Source organism: Myxocyprinus asiaticus, chromosome 9, assembly GCF_019703515.2.
Source record: "Myxocyprinus asiaticus isolate MX2 ecotype Aquarium Trade chromosome 9, UBuf_Myxa_2, whole genome shotgun sequence".
NCBI classification, from domain to species: Eukaryota; Metazoa; Chordata; class Actinopteri; order Cypriniformes; family Catostomidae; genus Myxocyprinus; species Myxocyprinus asiaticus.
Window position 1 is genome coordinate 24689009 of NC_059352.1, and position 19722 is coordinate 24708730.

The following is a 19722-nucleotide window of genomic DNA, read 5'->3' on the forward strand; positions in this document are numbered from 1 at the left end:
TAGCAGGGGCCATGTGAGAAACCCAGTTAGGTACAGCTGAAATGCTGCACTGTATTGTGTTATTGCCATTCTCTCCCTATCTCTCTTATTTCTCACTCTTATTTCTCACTCTCTCTGTTTCTGTAGACTCAGTCCAGTTGTCAGACATCTCTGCTAGGAGACCCTCCTAAAGAAGTGAAGTTGCCTTCCAACCCATATCTAAACCTGGCTAGTGTGCTTCCCGGAGTGGTGCTACAAGGTACGTGCACAATCAGAAGATGAGTCACCTCTTCCAGACCTTGGAATGTATCTCTCTTCTCTGTCAGCTCTCTATTTTCAGCTGTAATGTTTACAGTATACGACTGTCTTGTCTCTCTGTGTTCCCTGCTCAAGGCCACAGCCAGACAGGCTGCAGCCCACACCAGCAGAAAAGAAAATGTGTGTGTGTGTGAGATTTTCTAAATGGGTGTCCCTGAGAAGGCCCTAGTATACATCAGTATTTTTTGTTTGTGTCTCCTGCAGCACCCTGCAACAGTAAGCCTCAGACTGTGCAGGCCCACAGTGGGATGTACAGCGCAGTCCTGCCTTCTGCCACTCACCCACCCAGTCAATATAGTACAGAGACCACACCTGCAGAATATACTCACCAATATACTCAGCAATACACACAGGTAACTACAACACCTGCAGAATACACTCACAAACATACATACATTATATATACAGTATATATATATATATATACTGTATATATAATTTAATCTTAAAAACCCATTATGCACATGTGAACAAAGACTTGGGGCTGTCAAAATCGGTTTTAATGCATGCAGTTCATTAAAATAGACATTTATTTCATTTATAATTCAACATTTATTTGACAGTTTTATTCTGCTTACTTCACCCACACATCCTCTTTCCAAAACTCCACCCTCTAAAGACCTATCAGCTGATAGAGACACTTTATGTTTAGAATCACAAAAAAATAATTACAGCAAATATCACTGAAGCTCACAAGTATGAAATATCACCCATGCGCAAAACCCACTGTCATTTTTACAAACGGCAGAAATATTCTGTTTAAAAAATGTTTTCTATTTTTTAAATATTAAAGATTTGCAGTGAGTTTGTGATGAGATTTGCATTGAACAGCCTGACTGACCTTATCCTCAGCTACACCATCTTTAATTTTTGATGGGAATGACAAAGAGGCTGCAGTCTCTTCAGTGGGTTTTTACAGTTGTTTTTGGATCGTTTCGCTGATGAAACGTGGACAAAATATCTTTCCAAGAAATTTCATTAGACAAAAAACTCCAGACAACATGAGCTGTGGAAAATTAGATTTGATCTAGATGCTTTTTGATAGCTTTATACAGTGCATGTCATTGAATGGATGGTAAGTCTATCGCTCACAGCCTCATTTTCATTCCTGTCAAAGATGGCACTACTGTGAATAAGGTCTATAGTGCAAAAGGTAACAGACTAGTATTTTAGTGCTGTGTTCCATCCGCATCGGCAGAAAAATGCACATTTAAGAACAATTAAAGGAACTGAAAATCACAAAAATACTATGGTTTCCGGTATAAAAAAAACCAAAACATAATAATAAGAACAGGTTCTTGGTTCCTAACCCTACTGATTGGCATGTAAAGCAACCAACCACAGTTTGTGATGTTTTGACATGCCATTTTGGCACGTTATCTGAAATGCTGTAGATTTTAACACAATAATAATTCGATTATAACGCAATAATAAATAGACTTTGTGATAATTTCTGTACTTATTTAGAAGTGATAATTTGATAGACATAACTCAGAACAAACATAACAAATCAGAACATACAGTTATGTTCGTGGATATCTGGTTTACTTGCTATTAATTTCCTCAAACAAAATGTTTAAAGTTCTGTTTTTTTAAAGGATCTGAGGGTTGCTTTTCCTGTGTTTTTAAAAAAAAAAAAAATTACAGAATCTTTGTTTTAGTGCAGGTGAGATGAGTAAACAGCAGTTCTGCACAAATGTACAGGGTTCCCATACGTCCTGGAAAACTTGGAATTTTGCAATGCAGTTCTCCAGTCATGGAAAATTAAAAAAATACTTAAATGTCCTGGAAAATTATTATTTGTCCTGGAAATTATTTTAGCATGTGTTGCTAAAAAGGTTTTTGTTACATGCAGTGTTAATCTCAAATACGAGACAAAAAAGACACCCCATGGCCAGAGCCATCCTTAGGGCATTGCAACCGGTGCGGTCACACTGTGCCCTGCGGCGATCGCTACCGATGGGGGACCCACATTCGATCTAGCCATGGGCCCCACCTTCGCTTGGGATGGCTCTGATCATGACCATAATTAAACAATTTTGTAAAAGCATACTTCTTTTGTCAAAAATATGACAAGAAAAAAATTATACTCAAGATATTAACAGTGCAAGATACTGCTAGAGAAATATCTGTTTAAGAAGACATTAGATATGGAAACATCTAATCCAATAATTCAGAATGTTGGGAATTTCCCAGCTTGAGCTGCTTGAGTTGAACATGCTGAAAACCGGCAAAATGAATCGCTTTAAAACAGGCTAATTACCTCACTCAAAAATATCTTATTTAAACTAATAATAAGAACACTAATGAAAACAATAGCACCACAATATACATCATGACTTCTCGTGTGTTTTTGCGTAAATATTACACCCATCGGGCACATAAAATGTCCTGGAAATTGTGCCTTGAAAAAATTGGGAACCCTGATGTATCTCTCTCCAGTGTCTTATTCCGCTTTGAGTGTCATCCACACAAATTGCTAAATTCAGTAACTACACATATTATTATTTTTTCTTTCCTTAAAAAGGAACAACTGCTTTAACATATTAACCACAAAAAATATGACATTAATTGTGATGAAATATTATAATCTATTGACAGCCCTATGTAGCGGGAACAGGGGATGAAAAGAGGCCTGAAACAGGTAAGGCGTTCAATGAAGCCTCCGGAGGGCGATTTTTCTCCGGAGTGGAGAAGGAAGGAGGTGAAGTGACAAATTCAGTCTTGGGGTGCTCGTGGTGGTAGTGTCATGAATGGTGAGGAAAGTGGTGAGATTGGCAGTGATCGCTTATCGGGCTGTGAGCCAAGGGAGAGAGCCGCCAGCGTTCTAGTCGCTTCCTACGAGAAAGAGAACAGAAGAGACTGTTAGTCATCTGTGTACCTCCGAGATCCTTCTTGGTTGTCAGTCGCTCCCGCTGGCATTTATATCTTATACCACCTCTAGATCCGGAGATTGGCTTCAGGCGCAGGTGATCAATCCAGAAGCACCACTGATTATAGTTGCCAGGGGCTAGCCATCTCACCACATCTAATAATAATTATATATTAACACTAATTACAAACCTGAATCTGTACATGCAAAGCTGACCTGTACCAAAACCCAACAGTTTGTCAAGCTCAGGTCAGAATATACACTAGTAACTATACCGAACCTGCAGAACACCAACAATAAAAACTTACAAACCCTCAACAGTACACAGATGTAACTACAACATCTGCAAAATACTCTCACAAACATTATCAGTAATATCACTGGCAATAGTGGTTAACAGTCACTGGTTAATAGTGTTAGGGTTGTGGTCTGGGGATATCTTGCAGCCTTGTCTCAGGTGAAAGTGTTGGCCACTGTCAAAGACAGATATGACAGCAAGTCACAGAGATAAGAAATTCCTGCACTCACTTTAACGATCAGTCCCCCTGATCTCTCTTTCTCTAGTCTATCTCCCACAGTTCCTTCCTCAAACGCAGGCTTCCACTGAACCCCAAACATGACAGCCAAAGCCTGGAAGAAGAGGAATAAGGAAAGAAAAAATTCTGCCATATACTCAACTGCACAATGGAGATAAATGGGTCTATATGGAATAAAGAAAATGAATTCTTGAAACAGAACAAAAAGACTTTCACCAGAAATAGAAATGCAGCAGTGGTGCACCAATAACGAACATGCTCTTGAAAATTACTGCTTCAAGTCCACACTCAAGTTGGCTTCTATTTGTATCTCTAATAATTCCCCCTCTCTCTCCACTTAGTCTTACCTGTCCTCAGTGCACCATATTCTGGCCAAGAAACGCCTGCTTAGTCTGATCGACATGTTTCCACAGTTTTCTATGATCTTACAAGCCATTATGGCTCAGGGATATCTGAAAAAGTTATGTAACGGATATTGTACAGTCAGTCGGTCATTATCTCAGAATAAACTCAGACAGGGTGGTCTTGTATCACTCTGAAGGGGTTTATTTTGCGATAATGACCGGCTGACTTTAGAGTATCACGCTTATTACACAGGTTAATTGAATGGACATTAAATACTGATTTGAGTTTAAATTACTTTATTATGTCAGAAGAAAGAGGCCACGGGGTCTCCAGAAACAGTTGAATTCCACCTCCGGTTTGCGTCAGAGTTTCGTTGGTGTTTATATTACGAAAATTACCATCTGACTGCTCACTTATTACACAACTACTTGCCAAATAAATTAATAAATTGACATGAAATATTGATTTGAATTGACATTATTTTATTAGCTTTCTTTTGGAAATCACAGGGTGATACAAGATGTAAGAAAGGTGAATTGCAATACTTTGATCGGTTCTCACCCAAAACCAACAGGATCGCTTCAGAAGACATTGATTAAACCACAATTTATTTGGTACTTACTGCATCTGGATGGACCTAAACAATATCTCACCAAGACAGGAGTGCTGACCTCACACAGCCGCAATCGTGCATTGCAAGCGCTGTTCTGTACACATACATGAGTGCTGGCTAGCAGCCGCTAACAAGATCAACAGCGCGTGTGTGCTAAATTGAGTCTGTATTTGCCGTTATCGATACCGTAGAAAGACAGGTATCATAAATGTGTGTGTGTGTATATATATATATAATACTTAATAATGGTAGACCGATATATCAGTGCCAATAGTTGTTTTTTTAAGTATCTTTAAGTTTTTTTTTTTTTGTCCTTGTTCCTCTGTGGCGGCCGCTGGAAGAAACAACCACTGACTGACAATATTCATCCATATTTTTATCCTTACTTTAATGCAAATTTGGTTATTTTGATTAGATAATTCAAGTATTCTAAACTGAAGCGAGGGCATGAATAGAAAAATGCCTCGTCAGCACATACATTGTATCTCTAACTTCATATCTTGTAAATAATAATAAAAAAAACCTCAAACAAAATCCTTCATCTTCTGATTATATAGGTTATTAAAAGCTTAATTTGTTAAATATTAAAATATAGAGCCTTGTAACGGAGCCAAGTCTCCGTCATTTCAAAATAAGGTTCCCGAAATACAATTATTTCGGGAATCTTATTTTTTGGAGAGAATGCCAGTGCCCGTCATAGTTAGGAAATGCTAAGAAAGTTTTTCAACATTCTATAAATCGACTTTTAAAAATTATCAGCCGATTAATCGGTTATCTGCCTTTTCCATCACCTTAGATATCTGTGTCGGCAAAATCCACTATCAGTGGATACTTCTATTACTTAATAATAAAACTGATTGTTAAAATATTAAAATACAAAATGTTTTAGTATCAACTTAATTTAGCAGTGGTACTTCTGGCATCACAACAAGATGATAAAAACATTCAGGGCTTTACGGAAAACATTTGTGGCTTTAGCTCTGCTCTAGTGCTTCAAATGGTCAAATCCAGTGATTAGTTCTTCCTCAAAAGCACACAGTGTAGCAACCCGTTTGTTTCCAGGCGGGCTGATAAAAAAAAGCCTTGTGAAGTTGTGTAAAGCCAACCACTCAGATTAGAGCTGCCGATTTCAGACAGTGCTTGCCATTTTTGTGTGCAACATGCATCAGACAGTCAGTTAACGAACTTTGGGGTGTCCGTGCCATCTGAGGCTGAGACTTCTCTCGACTATGCTATCCAATAAAAAGACAAAAAAGCCCCAAATGAAAATAGAAATCAGAATGTTGGGATTTCAGCAAATGCAGAGGAGAGGAAAATGTGCTCCAGGGGAGGATGAGAGGGAAGATAAAGGAGCTGCAGTCCTCCCACATTCTCTTAGATCCCTGCTAGTTTTTTTAGGGTAATTCCCTACTCATTCCTTGGCAGAGAGTTTGGAGAAGGAAATTTAGCAGGATTGCATGGCTTAAATGTGGGTTTCCCTCTCATTACTGCAGGTGTTCCTATGACAATACGTAAAGAGGTGGGTGAGAGATGGAGGGGGAAAGGGGGAGCGAGAGATTTAGGGGGAAGGCAGGAGGGAAGAGGAACATTGGCTGCGAGTTGTCTGTCCCATCTGGTCGCACACTCCCACACACTCCACCAGCTTTAGTGAAATGAGACAGTGAGCTTTCACACTGTAGGCGTCCAGAGAGCAAACAGGGAATGGTGAAAGGAGTGATGGGAAGTAGATGAATTAAACTGATAATTCACCCAAAATTTAAAATTCTGTAATAATTTACTTACCCTCATGTTGTTCCAAACCTGCAAGACTTTATGTGGAACACAAAAGGAGATGTTTTAATTAGTGCTGTCAGTCGATTCAAATTTTTAATCGCAGATTTTGAAAGTGCTGAAATTTTACTTTATATTTAATTATTTTCCTGTCAAAATGCACTTATTTCCGCAAAAATATGTAACAATAATGCTTTATTAACATTTTCCAAACAAAACCTTCCACAGTATAAGGATTCAAGTTCAATTCAAGTAGCATTAAATGTTTCGCAAAGTCTAAGTGAGAGATTGACTTATTGAAAGAACTATGCAACCTTAGGTTGCATATTCATTGCAATGCACATTAAATCTCTAAACTCTCATCCTCCACAATATTAATCAATCTGCTTTGCTACAGCAATCATGAAGCAGTATTCACGATTCGTGTCAGGGCATCAACACAAGCGTCAAGTGCCACTTTAAACTCCACATGAAAAACGCTAGCAAACAATGTCTTGTTCTTCATTTTCGTGATAGTTAAGACTTGACAAACTTCTGTGGTAATTAAATTGCGCCTTACAGAGGCTGCAAAGTACTTCATTTCTGTCGCAAGTCCCATCTGGGCTTGTTTTGTACAACAAATAGCATAACCATCGCCTGATCACCGACATGGCTGTTGGGTGTGTTTGTGGTGAGTGCGTCAGTATAATGAGTATCATTTACTCACTTTAAAGCTTAAAAAAGGCCCAAAAGTATGATAAAAGTAGTCCATGCGATTAGTGCACCATATTCAAGTCTTCTTAAGGCATAAGATTTGGTGAGAAACAACAGTGTAACACAATGCAAGTCATTTTTAGTGCAAATTTTGACATCTGTTATGCGTTCATGACCGCTGTGCACGTTCAGAGTGGCTTTTTAGCACTAGAAACAATGCAAATTCTCAACTGAACATGTGAATACATAAAAATAAAAAATAAAAATAAAATTTCACAAAATATGCATATTTGTTTTTTCTTTCTGTTAAATTACACTAGATTACACTCCTCTCTGTGTCCTCACTGTGAATATCTTTCAAAAATGCGATTGCATAAACCTCAGAACCACTCACTGGACAGAATGATCACACGGGGTGCGTTCCATTCAGAAGTGATCATCCCTATGCCCTATTCCCTTCAAATACTTCACCATCCACTGTGAGAGCTTTGAAGGGCTCTTCAAGTTTGAAGGTGTGGGGCTCAAAAATAAAGTTTATTCGGAACACACCTTTTAAGTAATTTTTTATTGGAAATTCTTTTTGAAGCGATCTTACAGTATGGCTATCATGATTGTTCTTCCTTCGAAGTGCGCTTTTGGAGGCTGATTTATACCGTTTTAAACGCAGGGAGGCCAAAAGTTCTTCCGCTGAAATCAGTCTGTTCTTACTGAAAGTCGAATCACTGTCCCCAGTGGCCGAATCTGGAAGTGTTGCTGAACATATGGGCAAGTGTGAGCTCCAGGTACCAGGTGAAATTCCAGGTTTTTTGTTTTTAATAATGTAATGCAGTCAACAGAAATGCATATTTTTTTTAGCCATACAGCCTAATCCAAAACTCCAAGACTAAACCTAACCATCAATGTAGTAATAATATAATCTTAGAAGGAAAAATGCACCCTCCGAATCACGCTTATCATTGATTATGTGAATGCGACGACTACTGGGTTTTCATGGGACCAGTACCTGTTTCTCTGAGGCGGTCTAATGGGAGATAACTTGGCAGAATGGGGTCAATGTCAGGGTACCGGAACATTCGTAAGCGACATGTTGAGTTTCCATGTGACCATGTTGCACTTGAGCAACCAAGAACCTTGTAAACACTTTTTTAACCAGTGATCTTATAAAAACATATGCAGCCTGACTTAAGGATATTGCATAAAACCAGAAAGCTTTTGCTATTTTTGTGTGCAATATACATCAAACAGTCAGTGAATGGACTGGTAGGCTGCAGTGTGAGGCTGAGACTGGATTCAGTAAGGAGAGTCTAAGAACCAGAGTCTGAATGAATGAATGAATGAATGTTGCATTTATGAATAAATGTTGAATGAATGAATGAATGTCTGACCTTCAAATGGATCCCTATAGTAGCTTTGTCTGTCTATATTCTGTTCCAATGGTGCTGATCTGTGTCTCTGTGCGATAGGAGGCCATGCAGCAGTGGTACCAACACTACCAAGCACAGACCTACGCCAACACTAGCCAAGAGACAGCAGCAGTTACTGAGTGCACAAAGGAACAACCTCAGGTAAGTTGTAATTTGTCTCTCTTTGTACTATTTTCTTTCTCCTTTTGTCTCACACAAATACATATCAAATCATATCTGCAAACATTTAATTTCTTAAAGTAATAGTTCACCCAAAAATGAAAATTCTGTCATTCTTTATTCACCCTTATGTCATTGCAAACCCGTATGACTTTCTGCCATGGAACAGAAGAGGAGTAATTGTAAAGAATGTTGATGCAGCTCTTTTCCATACAATAAAAATGAATGGGGACTGAGGCTCTTGAGCTCCAAAAAGGACAAAAAAAGTTGTCCATATGACTTGTGCGCTACATTTCAATTCTTCTAAAGCCAAACAATAGCTTTGTTCGAGGAACAGAATGAAACTGAAATTGTTATTAACTGAAAATCTTCCCCTCCACAGTAGCTCTCAAATGTCATCCGCACTTCCGCATATTTAAACTTGTACGTAACAAATAGTTCCAAGACATGTGGGAAACAGTGCCGTTTGGTATCATTTACATTAAGCTTCGCCAAATGCGTCTTGACTCGCCATATCTGAATATATCAGATTTTAGAGCTACAGCGGAGGGGATGATTTAAAGTTAATAACATCTTAAATTTCGGTCTGTTTGCACACAAAACTATCCTATGGCTTCAAAAGACTTGCAATATAGCGCAGAAGTTGTATGGACTAATTATATGGTGCTTTTTTCTGAATTTTTGGTGCTTGACAGCCTCACTTCCAATTATTTTTATTGTATGCTAAAGAAGAGCATCAACATTCTGCCTAATATCTCTTCTTGTGTTCCTCGGATGAAAAAAAATCATTTAGGTTAGGAACAACATGATGGTGAGTAAATTATGACAGAATTTTGGGTGAACTATTGCTTTAATCATTGTTTGGGTCCATTGTCCTTCTGATATCTGTATGTAAGGGTTTATAGTATGCGTGTGTTTGTGTGTGTCATAGGTGGTGGTAACCTCCTCATACGGAGACTACAATTCTTACATGCATGCTGTCAGTCAGTACTATTCTCAGACGCAGATGAGTCAGGCAGCTGCTCAAGTCTACCAGCACCAAGATATCAGCAAGGTACTCACAAACACACACAAAACACATCATGCTTAATCATAATCACTTTACAGTGTACATTAGCTCTATCTAAGCCCATCTCAAAAAACAACTCTGCACTCTGCAAGAGGATTAAATACTTACTGTGCTGAGGAATACACATACCTACATATACAGTATTAGACATATCAGATCTGCTGCAGCAAAAATGTTACATATTTAACGTTCTGCCAATATATTTCATATCACACACACACACACACACACATGTTGGTGCGGCTATCCTTATGAGGACTCTCCATAGACATAATGATTTTTATACTGTACGAAGTATAGATTCTATCCCCTAAACCTAACCCCCACAAAAAACTTTCAGCATTTTTACATTTTCAAAAAAACATTGTTTAGTATGTTTTTAAAGCGATTTGAATTATGGGGACACTAGAAATGTCCTCATAAACCACATTTATTGCATAATACCCTTGTAATTACCAGTTTGTAACATAAAAAAATGTCCTTGTAAACCACCCAAACCCACCCACACACACACACACACACACACACACACACACACACACACACACACACACACACACTGGAGGTAGAAATACCCCAGCCATTATTCTTCTGCTGGCAGATGTCAGAAAAGTCAATCCCAGGCTTCCAATGTGTCTAAGTGTATCCCAGCTGACACCCTGCCACAGATCACTGTGACTATGACTTAACTGCACACTGTTCATACCGCCACTTAAATAGACCAGAAAATTAGCCATTAATTTCTCTATAGGTATATACAGTATGTATAGTGTATACATTCAATAATCAAAGATGTGTGCTTTCTTTAACAACAGCAACCATCTTATTCTAAAAAGCATGTAAGATAAAATAAAGAAATAAGCCCATGCATTTCAGTGATTTTACAATGGTGTTGTTAGACACTAAGTTGGGGTATTAGCTTTTATTTATGGTGGCAATAGCAATATGATAAAAGACACCAATATTGAATAAATAAGAATATTTATTAAAACTATATTTCATAAGAAACTTTTTCTGGTAAGTAATATAGTTCAGCAGATTTTAGCCACTTGGAATTCAATTGATGATCGGCTGTTTTACAATGGCTTGAAATATGGCTCATTCAATCAGATTTTAGAGACAGTACTATCCATTTTATATACTATCTTTTATACTTGTACTAGCCCTACAGCATGGCTAATTGCACTCTGCACCTCCAAGTGTCACTCGATAGCGTAGTGTGTAAAGATGGTGTGAAAATGCTTTTTTCATGTGGACGACCCGGGTTCTATTCCCCCTTTTGTCCCACTCTTAATATTTCCGTTAATGCTACTTATAAAAATGAATATAAAGGTTGATAGACTCGCAGAAATTTGGTCACGGTGACGGTCGGGGAGTTGAGAGAAAGGTTTGATCCTGATAAAATTAACCATTGTTTAACTATAGTAATATTGTAGTAATTATGTTTTTGTTTTTTTTGGCGGAAGCCATATTTTTAATGCAATTAACCATGGTGTTACTACAGTACTATGCTGTTGATATACTAACCCTGTTTAATGTTGTGGTAACTGTGATTTTACTACAAAATATCATGGTGATAGTATGGTTACTGTAGTAAAACCATGGTCAGTTTTGTAAGGTAAGGTTAGGGTTAGGTTTAGGGGTAGGGGTTGGGACTATAATCATATGTTGAAAGACAGTGTTCCAACTGATTTATCTCCTGCTGGATATACGGACTGTATAGACATACTGTATGTGTACTTCATTTTTGTGAGTGTGTGTTGGTGGTATTTGTGTGGGATCAAAAAGCTTATGTAAATAGGGTGTCAGGTAGTGTTACAGGTCAGATACTGCATTCCTCTCTCAGACTCATGACGCTCTTAGGACATGATATCCTGCTGAAAACACTCCATCACTCCTCAGCACAGCAGCTGAACGTGTACAGTATGTGTGTGTGTCTGTGAGTAGAAGCGTCATACCTATTCAAATGGCCCACCAACCATTTGGATTTTGGATGCAACCTCCATATATATTATTTGTATCTTTGATGATTAAGTTGCATAATTATTGTAGGTAGGGTTAGGGCAGCGTGTGTGTACAGTATAAGTGTATAAATGTTTGATGATGTCTCTGTGTGTCTCTCTGTAGGAGGTGGAGGTGTTGAAGACACCCTTGAGTGCTCCTCTGAATGGCAGTGCCCAGCCCCTGCTATCCGCTTACAGTGCCCTACCCATCATGCCAGGCTTCATCTCACCAACACACACACCCAGCCCTGCCACACATACACATGCCACACCCACCGACTGGAACCAGTACTATTATGTGAGTGTGTGTTTCTACATAATGTAATGACTGAAACAGACTAAAGGCAAAAAAATTAGTGAGCTAATTCTGATATAACCTCGCTTTGGGAATGTCCTCAAACGTAAACAATTATTCATAAATGAACTATATCATGTTTTGTTTTCTAATTCTAAGAAATTAATAATTATAGTAAATGTAATTAGCATTATATTCAAATAAGTCTACATCAGAATTCCTCATTAGGCAGCCCGCGAGAGACAAATGTTTGGCCCACGCTAAAGGCCTGCTCACACCAAATCCGTGACAATTTTGCGAGACAAACTTCCGATGAAAGGTCTATAGTCGCTGTGTCTCGTTTGGAAGGCTGCGTCCTCCAGAGGTCGCATTTGTCAGCCGCATACATCATCGATGCTGTCTTGTTTCATAAAAGTGGTAGGACACTTTGAATGCAGCCTTCAAATGAGTCCTTCTTTCACGGGAATTCGGAGGATGCATGAGGTGTGTCCTTCGAGGGCACTCACAACCCACAATTCTTTGCTTCAGCGGAAATGTCTAAAAAAAAAAAATAATGCCAATTTGCCCGTAAATATGATGTTCAAATGCAAGTAATGTTAATTCCCAAGTTGAAATACCAGTAGATGGGTGCAGAGTATATAATATGTATAATTATATTAATATATAATTAAAATAAAGTATTAAACTAAAAGTACATCTGTAAAATCTGTTTTCTTTTCTCTTTACATCATTATAACTCTCGTAAAATTTACCTCATACATTCCCTTCCATAGGGATTTGTTCCCTTCTCACTCAAAGCGCTCGCACTTGTCAGAGTGGCGTGCTGTCATAGCAACCATGTTACGTTCCGTTTCCATTTGTCCTACGAAGGCTGTCTCGTTTAAACGAGACTTGTTTAAAGGAGAATGCTCAGTATACTGCAGCCTTCAAAGGATGCGTCCTACCTAGCATGCAGCCTTCGAAACGAGACACAGCTAGAGAGTACGTAAAAAATTTATCTGAAAAACAATTTCACCCCTGTACAGTAGGCAGCGCTGTTGCTGTTCTACAAACATTTATACCAGTCTCCTGCCCTGCCCAGCTGTCAATGCTAGAGATGAATTGAACGCTGTTAAAGCTAGGGTGTGCAGTCTTTTCCAGAAAATGTTTTTGTTATACTGGTTAAAAGTCTCTTCACATCCTGATAGCAATCAATAATTTAATAATTTGTCTAAATGTATAAAATATATATATATATATATCTTCTGTGGAAGGGACAGGACTAAAAAATGAGCGACCAATCATTGCATTCAGTCCGCATTTGCATACCGCCGCGCAACTTGTTCGTGCAGACAATCACATGTCATCAGCGCAGGCTCCTTGAAGCTGTGCAGAGCGAGCGCGAGAATGGAAGGTGAACCGCAGCTACCTTATGTCCCTCCTGAACCACCAGTAAAGCTGCATTCACACTGCCAGCTACTTTGTCGCTGCATGTTGCCAGTGGCTGGCGGTTAGGTCACTAGTGGTGTGTATGGAGAGTCTAAACAGCACTGTTTCTTTACAATTAATATTATTATTAAAATATTAGTAAGGTTATTAATATGGTACATTTATTCACTATATCTGATCATTTATATGGTTTCGTTTGCTGTCATACATGTAATTTTCAAAACAAATTATTTAATAGTTAATTTTACAGGCTATTTGATGATTTAAACCTACTTGGAATCCCCGCGATCTCAGATACACCTCTCCACGCATCATTTTTCTTAAATATGTCCCTGTACGTGGGCAGAGACATATCATATAACACTGGTAAATTGCTAACAGCGAGGATTAGCCTTTCCTCCTCCTTTCCGTCACTGCAGGAGCTGAGAGAGAGAAGGATCACGTGAGCTCTACCATCTTCATATTGGCTGTCACTCCCGAAAGTCGCTCTTCATTTGCATGAAGTTAAACATTTCTCAACTTTGTCGCTGTCGCGGGACACATCCGGTCGCCAATGGTCGCCGTCGCTCGTGTTGCCGGAAGTCGCCAGCTCTCATTGAAAATGAATGAGATGACGTCGTTTTGTCGCTGCATGTCGCTGGCAGTGTGAATGCAGCTTTAAAGGAAACAAGAAAAGAAAGACCGTGTTAGAAACTTCTACAACACTTAGACTCTGCTCTGTGTGTGTGTGTGTGTGTTCATGTGTGATAGAGGAGGCGTGGCTTTTTTTTTTTTTTCAATTTCAATAACAATGAAATGATTGCAATACTTTGTTATATTATCCTTAAGAACAATATTAATGCTTATAGGTCTAATAATTGAATTTGCATTTCGGGAATGTGCAGGGAGTAGATCCTGTTTGGAGATGAGCAGGAACAGTTGACCTGCATGGAGGACATGGAGATCCAGATTGTTCATTAAAGTTTTTTTTTTGTTTTTTTGTTTTGTTTCAGCAGGCATAGTTGTGTAGTTTTGTGTATCTGTATACAAACAAAATGTTCATAATTGTTTGAATAAATAAAACAGGCTACTAATACTGAGAAAAAGAACAGCAACTAAAAAAAATCAGAATATTTATGCGTGACTCTTTTAATAATAATAATAATAGTAGCAGCACCAAAAAGTTGACATTAAAAGTTGTCAGACTGCCGTGGCTCTTGACTTCGTATTGTTGACAGAATTTGGCCCTTGGTGAAAACTAATTGGGGAACCCTGGTCTATATTGTATGTACTTATTTAGCTATGTGAACATTTGTGTATGTGAAGGTTCGACTGGGTATCGCCAACCACTTCACAATACGATACTTACTGTATCTCATGATTCAATATTTCACCACAAATCCCAATATCATTATACAGCACAACAGGCTGGTTTTAGAAGTAAAAATCCTTTTAATTTTTTTCCAGAGGGGAACTGGTTATTAACAATAACTCCTAAACTTTTAAAGATAGACCTACCATGAGCTCTGAGGTTGTTAATCGATGGCATATGCTTCTGCTGAAGCCACCAGTCATAGTTTTTTCAATGTCATTTAAAAAAATCATGTTTAATCGCAGAATTCCTGGTAAAAAACAACACTACCCATGAAACTGAGGCAGAAAATCCACCAATCAGAGAATCACGGCAAACAAACCACAGCAAAACAACCCAATAGCAACCGCCCACTTTTATAACGCATTTTGAAAGCCACAACATGTCTCCCTAGACTCCCAAATACTTACACCAATGAGCCAAAACATTATGACCACTCACAGGTGAAGCACATATCGTTGATCATCTCCTAACAAGGCCACATGTCAAGGTCTGGGTAGATTAGATCGTAAGCGATCAGTCAGTTCTCGTAGTCATTGTGTTGAATGCAGGAGAAATGGGCAGGAGTAAAGACCTGAACGACTATGACAAGGGCCAAATTGTTATGGTCAAACGGCAAGGCTTGTGGGGTGCTCCCGGTCAGCAGTGGTGAGTACCTGCCAACAGTGGTCCGAGGAGGGACAAACCACAAACTGGCGACAGGGTATTGGCCGGCCAAGGCTCATTGATGCGCGAGGGCAATGAAGGCTATCCTGTCTGGTCCATACTGACAGAAGGTCTACTGTGGCACAAGTCATAGAAAATTTTAATGATGGTTACGGGAAGAATGTGACAAACACACAGTGCATCGCACCCTGCTGCATATGTGGCTGTGTAGCCCAGACCTGTCCACCGTCGAAAGCGCCTACAATGGGCACGCGAGTGTCAGAACTGGACCTTGGAGCAGTGAAAGAAGGTTGCCTGGTCCGATGGGTGCCATTTTCATTTACATCCCCAGCACGTGTGCGCCATTTACCTGGAGAAGTTATGGCAGCAGGATGCACTGTGGGAAGACAAGCAGATGGAGGGAGTGTGATGCTCTGGGCAATGTTCTGCTGGGAAACCCTGGGTCCAGCCATTCATGTGGACGTCAAATTGACACATGCCACCTACCTAAACATCATTGCAGACCAGGTACACCCCTTCATGGCAATGGTATTCCCCGATGGCAGTGGCCTCTTTCAGCAGGATAATGCACCCTGCCACACTGCACACATTGTTCGGGAATGGTTTGAGGAACATGATGAAGAGTTCAAGGTGTTGCCATGGCCTTCAAATTCTCCAGATCTCAATTTTGATTGAGCGTCTGTGGGATGTGCTCCGATCCACGGTGGCTCCACCTCACAACTTACAGGACTTGAAGGATCTGCTGGTATTGGTGCCAGATACATACCACAGGGCACCTTCAGGAGTCTTGTAGAGTCCATGCCTCAGCGGGTCAGCGCTGTTTTGGCGGCACGCGGAGGACCAACAGGTTCTATAGCTAGAATTCTTTTGGCTGTACAGGCAATGCGCCTCCAAACCGGCGAGAGCAGGCAGCAGGGGCGGATTGGGACTAAAAAGTGGCACTGGACTTTCTGGCCCGCAACACACCACACCATAACACACCAGCTCATTGATTTCATTTTTTGGCTCAATTTCTAATTTTTGTGTTAAAAAAACAAAACAAAACAAAAAAATGTCTATTGACTGATAGTCATGACAACGGGCCCCACAATGCAAAAATTGTCAACTTTAAAACATACTGTATAAAACCACTGTAAATGTGATGAGTTGATTTTTTTAAAGAAAGCACTAAAATAAGCACTTTATAGCTCAGACAAATAACATATACAGATGTTAGGTTAAAAAGTACATGAAAGTACAAGGGAAAGTGTGTATTTTAGGTGCCGTGACAAGTCAGCATTTCTTCAAAGTTTTTAAAAATTTTAATCACCTTTCAACTTTTTTCTAGAAGTGCAAATAAACTATTGTCTTAGTTAATATGAGGTTGTGGAAACAAGTATAATAATAATATATTATATATGTATATATAGCTATACAAGATCACAAAATATTGTTTAAAATAGTTAGATGAAGAAAGTGTCACACAGCATGATACTGATGATAATGCTTAAGATGGCATGTCAATTACTCACATAACTGTGTAAATGTTTATTTTAAAAAATAAATAAATGAAAACAAAGTTGGCTAGATTATGTACATATATAAACAAATATAAATTTATGGGGGAAAAAATATATACCTCTTAAAGTGTAGAAATTTGCAGATATTTTGCAGATGAATTGCTCATATGTGAGTTGTGTCTTTATATCCACAGTGTTTTAATTCCTTCCCCAGATTATTCTTGAGAAAAAATGAAAAGCCCTATGCTTTGACAAGCGCTGTTTCTCCTATCCTTTGAACAAAGGAAGCCTCAAAGACTCAAATAGCTGCAAAGCAATATTTTTCATGACTTATTTTCTGCATTTTTATCAGGCGTGAGCATTATTCAGCAAGCCGCACTTCAGCTCCCTGCAGTATGAATAAATTATGCAAATAACAACGTACTGCTCATAGCTTTACAGTGTGCATATTTTATATATGCTGCTGTTATTGTATTTGTTGTACTTAACTTGCAGTTATTTGTTATTTTGTGATTATTCGGAGCTCATCTTATACTTAATATGTTGTCTTTGGTTACCACCATTATCATGATTTGTATGTCAAATAATGAGGTCCACGTGAGGTATGGAGTTACTGCGCACATAAGGAAATGCGCTACAATGTGAAAGTGATTTCAAAATAAAAGCAAGTTCAGTTTTACAAAATAAAAGCTATTACATTGGCTTTACCTTACAGAACCTTTTGAATATTCACTCTGTAATGGAGTCCACGTGGGCATGATGGAGCCCAGGGTGACCGTCTATATCACCTGTAGGACGGGCCGGTACTTGCGCAGCAACGGGCCGGCCCAAATAACCCAGTGGCCAGTTGGCCAGTCTGCCCCTGGCAGGCAGCACAATATAAATACGGAGCCTTTAACAGATGACATGCTTTTGCGTTCACAGAGAGCTGGGCAGAGCAATTTATTTATTTTTTATGCGATTTTTCAAAGTTTCAATCAAATTTTGACAGCATCTAATGTATGGTGATGATGCGTGCTGCAACCAAAATGAGACACTCCATCAGCATCTGTCTGACACATGTACATACTACATAGACAATCATTTTAAATTGCGCAGACAGAGCGCATCCTGTGAGAGACTGACGGACTCAGTTGAAAATAGATTACTGTCTGGAGTAGGCCAATAATAGGCATCTCGAAATATGCCTAAATATATGGAATATATGTAAAAGACATTGAAATAAAACAAACAATATATTCTAAATCCACTTTTTGTATAATCTAATCAATGTTTTAATTGTCTGCCACAATAATATATTTAATAAAATGAATTATTATATTTATAAATATTTAAAATTATTATATATTAAATTATCTTTATTTGGAAGCCTTTCTCACCAAATATTGATATATGCGATAAAGCCTGTCATGATTATTAAATAATCGTCTTGAACTGTAACCGTAATTATTGTGCACTTCAAATTCCAATAACATTTTACTGTCCAAATGAGGAATTTTTAGCTAATATATTTCCTATGTGTGTCTCATTTAAATGAACACTGACCTTCTCACTGAGCCACACCGCGGACCGCACTCGAGCAGCTCCTGATGAGCGCGTGAAGATTAACCATTCTGAAGTGCTCTGATTACACTCGCCATCTGTGGAAGTTTGTTCCACACTCCTGCGAAAAACAAGGCGCTCTGTTTTCACTTTAATTTAATGTTTGTGTAATGTCAAATGTTCTTGGTCATTGAGATTCATACACTCAGTATTAATGACGCACAGTGACATGGAGGAGGCGGTGACCACTTAGTATATTTCTGTGGAGATGATAGAATGAAGAAACACAGAATCGTAAAGGTCTTCCTTCGTGCAAATAAGGAATCATGGGTTTAATCGGAGAGCCTTAAAATAACGTGGTGTGAAAGTGAAGAATTTTGGACAGAAAATTTGTACTTTTGCATACTTCAATATAATACAGTCAGGTTGGCTGGATTCCAAAAACAACAGTGTAAATGTAAAACTGACCAAGAATAAAGTTGACCAAAAAACGTGAAAGATATTTGGAAATATTTCAAATATTTTCATGTAATTTATAAGTTATTAAAGCCTTAAAGGAAATTCATATTTCTCTATTTTATTCTATGATTCAAAGTTAAATATGAATAAATGACCTAATAAGTATGGCAATTTATATGACAATTAATCGTAAAAGCCCTAAAACAGGCAATTAACAGTCATAATCGCAATTATTTGATGACAATATCAGCTAAATGTAAAAATCATGATAGCCTACACGTGATTCGTTGAATTAATCGCATAAATCGCCACATCATGTAATTAATTTGATTAAATATTGATTGACAGCCCTTGTTTATCTGAATATTTTGCAATGTACTTTAAATATATTGATTCTATACTTATAATCAACAATTTTATATCAAAAATGTTGTTTTTCCATCATTTTTTATTCTCTATGTAATATGAATACGCCATTCGCAATGCTTCAGGAGATTGTAATTCATTCCGTCATTAAATACGTTAAGTACACAGTCTTGTACCTTTTGTCTTGTTTGTCTAAATTTTCAAATATTTTTCGCTTCAGATTAAAGTTTGTAATGTTGTGATTCACCTCAGAGATGGTTGGTTTGGTTCACGGCTTAGAACTCTTTTATCAAGGATTTTATGAAATCCTTATGGAAAAAAATGAATGGGAAAAA

The 19722-nt window shown here is 38.4% G+C and overlaps 1 protein-coding gene across 2 annotated transcripts in view; it reads left to right on the forward strand.

The window, feature by feature from the left end:
- LOC127446336 (ribonucleoprotein PTB-binding 2-like) overlaps window positions 1-19722 on the forward strand; it is a 119438-nt gene that overhangs the window by 92894 nt on the left and 6822 nt on the right. For both annotated transcript variants that reach the window (XM_051707186.1, XM_051707187.1), the window contains exons 10-14: window positions 127-238; window positions 502-650; window positions 8590-8691; window positions 9641-9763; window positions 11906-12079. In XM_051707186.1, coding sequence (XP_051563146.1) covers window positions 127-238; window positions 502-650; window positions 8590-8691; window positions 9641-9763; window positions 11906-12079 — 660 coding nt within the window. The remainder of the gene's footprint in view (window positions 1-126; window positions 239-501; window positions 651-8589; window positions 8692-9640; window positions 9764-11905; window positions 12080-19722) is intronic.